This window comes from Bombina bombina, chromosome 9 (assembly GCF_027579735.1).
Source record: "Bombina bombina isolate aBomBom1 chromosome 9, aBomBom1.pri, whole genome shotgun sequence".
NCBI lineage: Eukaryota > Metazoa > Chordata > Amphibia > Anura > Bombinatoridae > Bombina > Bombina bombina.
The window spans coordinates 31,526,734-31,538,935 of NC_069507.1; the positions used below are offsets into that span (position 1 = coordinate 31,526,734).

The 12,202-nt window shown below is 39.7% G+C and overlaps 1 protein-coding gene across 1 annotated transcript in view; it reads right to left on the reverse strand.

Moving 5' to 3' along the window:
* The window catches only part of CDH23 (cadherin related 23), a 1,210,211-nt gene that overhangs the window by 905,782 nt on the left and 292,227 nt on the right, over positions 1-12,202 (reverse strand). The window contains exon 4 of the mRNA XM_053692025.1: positions 1,076-1,218. Within this exon, the coding sequence (XP_053548000.1) occupies positions 1,076-1,218 (143 nt within the window). The remainder of the gene's footprint in view (positions 1-1,075; positions 1,219-12,202) is intronic.

The following is a 12,202-nucleotide window of genomic DNA, read 5'->3' on the forward strand; positions in this document are numbered from 1 at the left end:
TATCTGTGGGGGCATGGGTAAGAGCAATATCTGTGGGGGCGTTGTAAGAGCAATATCTGTGGGGGCGTAGTAAGAACAATATCTGCAGGGGCGTGGTAAGAGCAATATCTGCGGGGGCGTGGTAAGAGCAATATCTGCGGGGGCGTGGTAAGAGCAATATCTGCGGGGGCGTGGTAAGAGCAATATCTGCGGGGGCATGGGTAAGAGCAATATCTGTGGGGGCGTGGTAAGAGCAATATCTGTGGGGGCGTAGTAAGAGCAATATCTGCGGGGGCATGGGTAAGAGCAATATCTGTGGGGGCATGGTAAGAGCAATATCTGCGGGGGCGTGGGTAAGAGCAATATCTGTGGGGGCATGGTAAGAGCAATATCTGTGGGGGCGTGGTAAGAGCAATATCTGTGGGGGCATGGTAAGAGCAATATCTGCGGTGGCGTAGTAAGAGCAATATCTGCGGGGGCGTGGGTAAGAGCAATATCTGTGGGGGCATGGTAAGAGCAATATCTGTGGGGGCGTGGTAAGAGCAATATCTGCTGGGGGTGGTAAGAGCAATATCTGCCGGGGGCGTGGTAAGAGCAATATATGCAGGGGCTTGGGTAAGAGCAATATATGCAGGGGCCTTGGTAAGAGCAATATCTGCGGGGGCGTGGAAAGAGCAATATCTGCGGGGGGTGTGGTTAACAGCAATATATGCAGGGTGTTGGTAAGAGCAATATCTGTGTGGAAAGAGCAATATCTGCGGGGGTGTGGTTAACAGCAATATATGCAGGGTGTTGGTAAGAGCAATATCTGTGTGGAAAGAGCAATATCTGCGGGGGTGTGGTTAACAGCAATATCTGCAGGGGCGTGTCTGTGCTACAATATGACAAGGGTTAACACTTATATTTCATGTAAATTAAACATCTGTAATACTTAAGAGATGTTTTTTTATACACCTCTGGCTGGGAGGGTGTACATGTACAATGAAGAATTGGGGGTTTAATGTCCCTTTGTGAAACTATGGTCACCCTAAGAGGACATATCTGGATTTTTGTTATCACATTTTTGTGCACTTCACAGTTTGCGGTTGAACATCACCTCTCGGTCCAAGGGCTGTCGTAGCCAAACAACTCCAGTCTCACTTTCTACAGCAAAAAATCTACTGGCTTCATCTCCCACAACTCCATACACCAGTTTGTCATTGTCGGGGTCTCGGGCAAGTAGCTGTGTCACTGACGTTCCTGTGGAGACAGACATGAACAGATTATACAGTGCCAGGTCTTGTAGAGCACAAGCATGACCTGGGTAGCTTTTTCAGACTGCTGTGTTATGTTATGCAATGAAGGTGACCAAACATTCTTACATTTCCATGAAACAGACTGAATTCAAGTGAAATTGACAACATGCAACACTATTAACCATAAATGCATTTCTGAATCATAATACCAAATAAACAGAATAATACAGTATATCTAGGACTCAGATCATTATGCAATAAAACAGATCCACTGCCAATTAAAAATTAGTCACTTCAGTGACCTCATTCAGAGGTCTAGAGTAATTAGACCACCCACCAATAAGTGCTAGTGAACAGACTGGCTATAGGTGCTAGTGAACAGACTGGCTATAGGTGCTAGTGAACAGACTGGCTATAGGTGCTAGTGAACAGACTGGCTATAGGTGCTAGTGAACAGACTGGCTATAGGTGCTAGTGAACAGACTGGCTATAGGTGCTAGTGAACAGACTGGCTATAGGTGCTAGTAGACAGACTGCCTATGGGTGCTAGTGAACAGACCACCTATAGGTGCTAGTGAACAGATTTGCTATAGGTGCTATTGAACAAACTGCCTATGGGTGCTAGTGAACAGACTGCCTATGAGTGCTAGTGAACAGACTGCCTATGGGTGCTAGTGAACAGACCACTTATAGGTGCCAGTGAACAAGCGTCCTCTAGGTACTAATGAACAGACTGACTAGAGCTGTTAGTGAACAGACTGGCTATAGGTGTTAGTGAACAGACTGGCTATAGGTGCTAGTGAACAGACTGAATATGGGTGTTAGTGAACAGACTGGCTATAGGTGCTAGTGAACAGACTGGCTATAGGTGCTAGTGAACAGACTGGCTATAGGTGTTAGTGAACAGACTGGCTATAGGTGCTAGTAGACAGACTGCCTATGGGTGCTAGTGAACAGACCACCTATAGGTGCTAGTGAACAGATTTGCTATAGGTGCTATTGAACAAACTGCCTATGGGTGCTAGTGAACAGACTGCCTATGAGTGCTAGTGAACAGACTGCCTATGGATGCTAGTGAACAGACCACTTATAGGTGCCAGTGAACAAGCGTCCTCTAGGTACTAATGAACAGACTGACTAGAGCTGTTAGTGAACAGACTGGCTAGAAGTGCTTGTGCACAGACTGTCTATAGGTACTAATGAACTGACTGAATATGGGTGCTAGTTAATAGACTGTATATAGATGCTAGTGACTAGACTGGCTATGGGTACAAGTGAATGGACTGGCTATGAGTACTAGTGAACAGACATCCTATGGGTGCCAGTGAACAGGCTGCCTCTATTAGTTAACAGACTGCTTCTAGTAATGAATAGTGAAAAAACTGCCTTTAGTGATCAAAAGTGAACAGAGTGCCTCTAATGGTCAACAATGAACAAACTGCCAACAGTGAACAGACTGTCTCTAATGGTCAACAATGAACAAACTGCCAACAGTGAACAGACTGCCTCTAATGGTCAACAATGAACGAACTGCCAACTGTGAACAGACTGTCTCTAATGGTCAACAATGAACAAACTGCCAACAGTGAACAGACTGTCTCTAATGGTCAACAGTGAACAAACTGCCAACAGTGAACAGACTGCCTCTAATGGTCAACAATGAACGAACTGCCAACTGTGAACAGACTGTCTCTAATGGTCAACAATGAACAAACTGCCAACAGTGAACAGACTGTCTCTAATGGTCAACAGTGAACAAACTGCCAACAGTGAATAGACTGCCTCTAATGGTCAACAATGAACGAACTGCCAACTGTGAACAGACTGTCTCTAATGGTCAACAATGAACGAACTGCCAACAGTGAACAGATTGTCTCTAGTGGTCAACAGTGAACAAACTGCCAACAGTGAACAGAGTGCCTCTAATGGTCAACAATGAACAATCTACCAACAGTAAAAAAAAGACTGCTTATAGTGATCAACAGTGAACAGACTGCTTATAGTGATAAGCAATAAACAGACTATTGATAGTGATCAACAGTGAACAGACTGCTTATAGTGATCAGCAGTGAGCAGACTGTTTATAGTGATAAGCAATAAAGAGACTGCTTATAGTGATTAACAGTGAACAGACTGCTTATAGTGATCAACTGTGAACAGACTGCTTATAGTGATAAGCAATAAACAGACTGCTTATAGTGATCAACAGTGAACAGAGCAGACTGTTTAAAGTGATAAGCAATAAATAGAATACTTATAGTGATCAACAGTGAACAGACTGCCTCTAATGGTCAGCAGTGAGCAGACTGTCTATAGAGATCAACAAAGAAGAGTCTCTTATAGTGATCAGCAGTGACCAGACTGCTTATAGTGATCAGCAGTGAGCAGACTGTTATAGTGATCAGCAATAAACAGACTGCTTATAGTGATCAGCAATAAACAGACTGTTTATATTGATCAGCAATAAACAGACTGCTGCAATCAGCAGTGAAAAGATTGCCTCTAGTGGTCAACAGTGAACAGACTGTCTATCGAGATCAACAGAGAAGGGACTCTTATAGTGATCATCAGTGAATAGACTGCCTCTAGTGGTCAGGCATATGTACTTTTGTGATATAGGATAGATTTCATGTCTTGGAATACCTTGCACTGCCTGGGTTTTGTATTAGATCCACATTAAAAAAATAAATAAAAAAAGTCTCTACAATACAGGTCAGCAGCAATTCTAGCACCCAAAGTCATCTTGTATATGAACTATACTGAAAAGTGCCGGCACCAACTTAACAGAGGACCCTTCTTTTATTTAGAAACATTTAAGATAAATTGAAATTTCAATGAATCATCAGTATCCTTAAAACACAAGAGATTTTTAGATAACGCACATTACATCAAGTTTCCTTATAATTCTAATATGACACTACAATGATCTGCATTTGCTAACGTATTGAAAGTATAATGTAAAATTAAATATAACTGAGTAGATAAAACCACAAATCAGCGGTTTATTGCTTTACAAATCTTATTTACATCAGTGTTATAGAGTCATTTTGTTTTCATTTTCGTTGCTGTGTAAATAGCAGCATAGTTTGTTTCTCAAGTATCAGTATCCAGTACTTATTGTAAGATATAAATTAGTGCAAGAATGGTTTTTGAGAAGGGGAGCACATACTTTCCAGCCAGTACATTGTTACTTAGCAAACAGACAAATAACTAATAGCACAGAATGTATAAATAATGAGAAATGTTCTAACGTATAACATTATGTTATTTAGGCAATAATGGTTGCTCCCTACTTAGTGGTCAATCACAATTCTTTAGAAAAAGTTTATTTAATGATTTTTCTACAAAATCAACCATTAAAGTGATAAATAATATGGATTTAACTGACTGTGGTTAGAATGAGATTGTTAATATAATATATAATCCACAATATCTTTTTTCTTTTTTAAATGCTGCTTTTTAGAATAAAACTATTATTTTACTTTATCGATCACCTTCTCTCCGCCCCCTATAGATTTTCTAGTCTTCATCTAAGTACTGTGTAGAGCGTGTGGGACCGGTATACAAGTGACTCAATAGAGAAGGTGGAGAGTAAGTTAAATGACAGATTGGTTGGTTATTAAAGGAAAAAAAATAGAATTGCAAAGGGGGCCGGCGCAGGGACGTGACAAAGATCACAATATTTTTACTTGCCATTTACAAAGTTGAAGGTAAATAACAAAAAAAACTATGGATTATACTGACATTAACGTGCTCTTTACAATAGCATATAGGGGAAGATTCAATAAACAGCGGATGCTGCTTTCTACGCCCATCGTTTCTGGTCCGCTAGAAATGGAAATTAATAAGCACATTTTAGGTGGCGGACTAAAATCATTCCGATCCGATCCGGATGATTGACATCCCCTGCTAGCGGCCGCCGGTGACCAGGAGGCGGCATTGCACAGGCATTTCACTAGAAATGCATACTCTGTCGGCATTAAGCGAGGTCGAGCGGACATGATTCGCTACAGTGAATCATGTCTGTTCAACCTATGGTAAATCTAGCAAACAGAAGAAAGAAGAAGGTTGGCGCTTACCACTTCCAGGGATCCGTGCATTCAGGTTGCGTTCGCTTCAGCGTAGGCACATGTCCTTCGTCCGGTGATGCTTCCTGGAGCTCTGGTCCTAACGCCTCCGCTTCCGGCGTACACTTGTGACGTATATACCAAACAAACAAAGGAGCCTGGCTAACAGAAAGGATACTTCACAAATCTTCACCAACCTCTCGGTTCAGGGACATCCATGAAGGGAAAACACACACCGGTCAGTATACTTAAAAACAGGATCTTTATTGGAGTGGATAAAAACAAAGTAGGAGACAAGGCTCCATTAAACAGGAGAAAACTGTAGCCTTTTCTCCTGTTTAATGGAGCCTTGTCTCCTACTTTGTTTTTATCCACTCCAATAAAGATCCTGTTTTTAAGTATACTGACCGGTGTGTGTTTTCCCTTCATGGATGGCTATGGTAAATCTACCCTATTGTGTTTGTTCATTGTATATTATTATTATTATCGGTTATTTGTTATGCGCCAACAGATACCATCTTGATGGTTTATAGGATTAGTAAATAAATAGTTTGATGATTATTAGATACATTTTCCTAAAGGATTGTTAATAATCCCTTTGTGTTTAACCTCCCCTAAAGGGATTGAACACATAGCTGAACTCCTACTCTGAGCAGGACACAGTCAGTGAGCCAATCAAAAGTGGCATGCATATGAAGCCACCAATCACTTGTTGTGTCCTACTCAGCAGGACTTAAAGGGGCAGTATACTGTATTATTCTCTTCGGTGTTTCAAACAATCTATTTTATCTGCTAAAGTGTATTAAATTGTTTACCAATAGTTCCTCTACCTTTATTTTGCATTTGTAATTTTGACTGCTGCATTCCCACCTATACTGAAAATATCAGTATTTAAGTCCTGGTTATAGATACAGTATATATATAAACAAGAAGGTTTAGATAAAATCATGATCCAAATAGGGGCTGTGAAAGAGAGATTATAAAATGTTAGTTTTCCATTGTTCTCTTTAAGGGTCTGATATTTTAAAGCTCATCGGCAAGGAGAGAAATCAGGACAAATCTTTGGGATTTTTTTAGAGTTAGACCTTATATTGTAATGTAGGTGTCTCTCCTTCACACACAAAACGCTGCATAGTGAGATAAAGATCTTTCAAACTAAAATTTGTGTTTGTGACATTGGTTTAGGGACCTCTCCATACTGACGAGATCTTTTAGAAAACCTTAGCTTTTGAATTTTAGACTCTAAGTATTGTTTTTTGAGTTAACAGTGAGAAATGAGATAAGGAGGAGTTTGTGTAAATAATTACACAGATAAAATAAGGGTTGCCCTCCCTACAAGCTCAGCTCTTTTTATGAGGTTGTGGTTTCAATTAGCAGAAATAGCTCATTCATATTAAAATAAACCTAAAAAGACAAATTATTATACATTTTAAACTCTGCAGCTATTATAACAATTAACACATTAAGGGGAAACATTTTACTGTATATTGTCCCTTTAAAGTGTGTGTTTAAAAATACTGGAAGACCGGAGTACGCCCCTGGTTAGAAATAAGAAAGAAAATAAAAAAACATATACACTATGTATGATCTAGCATCTTGGGAACTGGGTACAAGAGAATCTTTTCACAAAATATGGCTATATTGGATTCTCAAGGACGAATCAGAGACAGGAGGAACAGGACCATACTTGGGGAATAGTTATGGTGGAAGGAGGTTATCTGGAATAGGAAGCATTTTCTGGGTCATAGTCACAGATAAGACAGTGTACAGCTCCCAGGTGAATCAGATAGGTGCAAGTGGTAAGAGGGACTGTCAACCTCTGTAAATATAGTAAACAAACAATTCCACAGCACCTTCCTTTTTAAGAAGATTTATTGAACTTCTTCTCCCATGGAGGTACAAACAGGTTACTACAACGTTTCGGGAGGTTATCCCAGCATGATTAAGGGGTAACTTGTTTGTACCTCCATGGGAGAAGAAGTTCAATAAATCTTCTTAAAAAGGAAGGTGCTGTGGAATTGTTTGTTTACTATTTTTTGGGTCATCGATAAACAAAAAATATCGTAAACAGCTCACCTTAGCAAAGTGGAAACTAATGCGATTCTGTCATTTAACTTTTTTTGATTTTTGTTTTGTCATTTTTTTATTGTTTTCAGTTAAAAGCATTTCATTCTGTTGATGTTGTGCTGTTGTTGGGAGGTGGTTCCTACTTCACGTTACGTTTTATCATTTGCTCCTCTTGACTCAATTGGAGGGGAAATTTTCCTCTTGGCTTCCATCTTAATGATATGGGACTCATCATTTGAATAACCTCATTAATTGTATCACATAACTCATAGGGGTTGATTTATGAAGAAGCGGATGCTGCTTCCGACCCACCCCGCTTCAGGTCCGCCTGAAGAGTAAGTTAAGAAGCAGCGCTGCTCCTTAAAGTGAAGGTAAAGTTTATTAAATTCGAGTATATGAATGATTTATTTGACCATATAATAAGCTAATCGCTAACTTTATTTAATATATATTTTTATATTTTTAATGTATTTATATCTATATATTTCCCTACCGCGTCTAAGATATCTCCTCCCAACCTCTATTTCCGGATACTAGGTGCTGTGACGTATAGAGCGGTCCCACCCGCTCTATACGTAAGATCAGAAGCGTGTTACATTCAAAATGTGCATGCGCAAATTGACTATCAATCACTAATGCGCATGCGATAGTCGGCGAAACAGATTAAAAAAAAGGGGAACGCGCTTCTACTCAGAAATGAAGACTGTAGCGCATGAGCATAGCATCAAGTAGGCGGATGACGTGTGGTCACGGCCGCCTATCGGCCAGATTTTCAACTGGCTGATCGAAAAACGTGACCAGGATATTAAAAAAAAATAAAAAACACGGGTTGATTTTGCGGAGCTGAAAAAGGGGAACTAAAACCAAGATAACTGTATTTATAATAAATATTTAAAAAAATCATGTATGAAACTCCTATTTATTTGTAACATAGAATTTGATTGTGGATCAGCGTCAAGGTAACTTTACCTTCACTTTAACTCGTCCGCCCCCTCTGAGGTGGCGGACTGCAATCAGCCTGATCGGATAACCCATTTGTGCCCATGGATTTTAGTGATTAAAGGGGCATTAATGGGACCTTAAATCTAACATTTAGTTCAATATTTGGATAGAACATACATTTTTTAAGCAACTTTGCAATTTACTTATTTTATCAATTTTGCTTCATTCCCGTATCCTTTGTTGAAATAGCAGCAATGCACTACTGGGAGCTAGCTGCACACATTGGTAAGCCAATGACAAGAGGCATGTATGTGCAGCCACCAATCAGCAGTTAGCTCCCAGCCTTAACCTACCTAGATATGCTTTTCAATAAATTATACTAAGAGAACTAAGCAAACTAGTTAATTGAAGTAAACTGGAAAGTTGTTTAAAATCACATGCTGTTTCTGAAAAATGATGGAATTTTTTTGGTTTCATGTCCCTTTAAACTTCTGGGTCCTGCACCTACAGCATTTTTTAAAGCTGTTCTCTTCTTATATCCCATTACAGGTGCCAGCTAGTGAGTACTGGTGCCCCCATCTTCTAACGCACGTAGCAGGGCACATTCACAGATCATTGATGTTACAGCCTTTTTATAAAGATATACCTTGCAATTGAGTTTAGATCACACAGTGTAAGATTTATTTTGCATTTTTTTCCACACAGTATAAAAGCTGCATAACAAATATAAAAAGCCTTCAGGAAAAATATAGGGTTTGTCTCATTCTCTGTGCTGAGCATGAAAACCGGAAGTGCATGATACGATTTGTCAAAAAGACATCAATCATCTGTGAATTTGCCAGGGGCGGAACTACCATTGGTGCGGCAGGTGCAGTGACGCCAGGGTGCAAGTGCTGGGTGGTCCATAGCAGCCAGTCTATATCTATCTATCATCTATCTATCTATCTATCTATCTATCTATCTATCTGTCTGTCTGTCTGTCTGTCTTGCTATCTGTTTAACTATCTATCTATCTATTCATCTATCTATGTATGTATATATATATATATATATATATATATATACTTTATATATATATATATATATATATATATATATATATATATATATATATATATATATCAAGAAATAAATACGGGAGAGAAGCAATTGCTAAGGGCTAGTAATACAAAGGATGCCGCAATCGGCTCTACCTTAGTTATAGATAAATGTGGTGCAGACCCTTAAATAGTAATGTAATGTAAGACACGACAAGAGAACTCATCCGGGAAAGTAGCCAGGATGAAAAAAAGACAGGGATTTCAGCACTCTTTTGAAAATAATCAGTATTTTACTAGCACAATATTATATACATTGATTGCAAAGGAGATGGCATACGGGACCTTCCCTCCGCCCTTACACTACAAAGAAAGGCAAAATTCACAATGTGAAAAAATTAATCATCAAATTGCAACAGAAATATATTACAAAAAATATAATGCTATTGGACCTATCGAGTCCAATAGACAAAACCTGACCGGTCAGGGGATGTGCGATACAAATTGCCCCGAAATATAGATGCAGCAAAATGCAGTGTTGGCTATAGTGAGACCTGTCACACTTCCTACACCCAGCTGCACACAGCACCCCTGTAAGAGGTTATCGCTGGGCAGGTTGAACGGTATATGGGATCTAAGAAAGTGATGACAGCCTTACGACAAGCGGTATATAATTATCAGGCATACCTTGCAACATGTACAATATTTTTAGTATATACAGAGGGAGAGTGTGTTACAAAGATCAACTACACCCTGCTGCATCCGACACCTCACCCAGGAGGTATGAACGGTCGGGCAGGTAGTGAAAATGGGATCTAAGTGATCGATGGCGACACACCCTCAGGATATGTACATAGGTTTATAAGCCAAACATTTAAATCTTCATGTGAAAATGGCATAGATAAACTTAATATCAAGGCATAGGTTGATGCCTGAAATAACCAGTGGACACATTAAAGCAATAGCGTAGGTACATGCTATACAGGCAAGCAAAAAGATATGTTAGTGCTAAGCATGCATCCATCCATTTGTTATTGGATAAGCTGTGATCCTTGAAAGTTCCTAAGGAAAGCTGTGCACCCTCTCGACAGAGCGGTGTTTGCCAAGTGCAAAGTTAACGCACAAAAACCAGCGTTGATTAGTACAGTTAGCGGCAAGGAATCTAATGACAATATGGAACCATACGACCTGATTGATTCAGTAATTTGTAGGCCGTGTCAGGTAGCTGTAAGTCCATGACAGTTGATGCCAAATGTTGATCCGGACTTTGCTTAAAAGATGTCTATCTAGTAACCGCAAGGCTTGTTGAAAGTTACTTTCTCCGAGGTCCTCACACGCACATCACGTGATCCGGTCGGCTGGACCTATGCCGACGCGCGTTTCACCCTTGCGTCCAAGTTGCTTAACGGGCTTCGTCAGGGCGTAATATCCATGGTATCATTGTCTCCATATTTATACAGAGTATAGTTAGCGCCTCTACTGACAGGTGAAAATATTGCAGGTAGATACAAAGTATCCAAACTTAAAAACAAAATATCTATACTTGAATTTGAGTAACAAGCAGACTTACTTTACTATATGTTACATATTTACAAACACCAATAATTTGGCTATATTAATGTTGCAATCATCAATTTGACGTAAGTTTACTTAGTTTAATTATATGGTAAACAAGACCCTAAAATATGTATGTATTTACAAAAAACAGGCCATGTCCAATGTATCATTAAGGCCTGCAGGAAGCTGTGTACCCAAAATAGAGATCCACCTGCATTCCTTCTGGAGGAGTATTTTATCGTTGTCCCATCCTCTATTATTGGTAATACCCCTATCTATTCCAATAAAAGAGAGGGAGTCAGGATTACTGGCATGCATAAGTTCATAATGTTTAGCAACATTGCTTTTCTGGTTTTTGTACTTTACATCATCCCGGTGCTCTGTTATCCGGTCTTTTATGGCCCTTCTCGTTTTTCCCACGTAATAACGCGGGCAGCTACACGAAAGGAGGTAAACAACCCCTTCCGTATTGCAATTCACAAAGTGTTTTAGAGTGTAAGTTTTACCTGTATGTGTTGCAAAATGTTTAGTCTTGACCATAAACTTACATGCAACACATTTACCACAGGGATGATTGCCATAGGATCTATGTTTAGAAAGCCAATTTTGTTGTTTAGGGACTGACATATATTGGCTTTTTACCAATTTGTCTTTTAAATTTGGTGCCCTTTTGGCTGTGATGTTTGGAAAATCCCCAACATCACGAGATACTGCTTCATCACTAAGTAAAGTGTGCCAATTTTGTGCCAGAATTTGTTTCAGTGATGTCCAGTGGCAATTATATTCAGTGACCAATCTAATTTTTGATTCACCAACCTTGTCTTTAGGCACAAGGAGCCTGTCTCTATTAGAATTGGCCGCACCATTCAGAACTTGTTTAACTATCCTCTTGGAGTATCCTCTACTCAGAAATCGTTTTTCCATTTCAGCCGCGTGTTGATAGTATTTCCCTTTCGTGGAACAATTCCGGCGTAGCCTGAGAAATTGGCCCTTGGGAATACCTCTTTTTAGGTGGCTCGGATGATGACTTGAAGCGTGAAGTAGGCTATTGGTGGCAGTACCTTTACGAAAGTTTTCTGTCACCAAATAGCCATTGTTAATCTTCACGTTAATATCCAAAAAGGATATTTCTTCCTTACTATACTGTAAGGTGAGTGAGATGTTACTCTTATTGTTGTTTAATTAGTTTACGAATTCTTTCAAATCATACTCCGAGCCTTCCCAGACAAGGAAGACATCATCCACATACCGTAACCATATGTGGATGTTCTCTTCGAAGAGGGGGTTCTGGTACACTTTCTCCATCTCCCAGATGCCT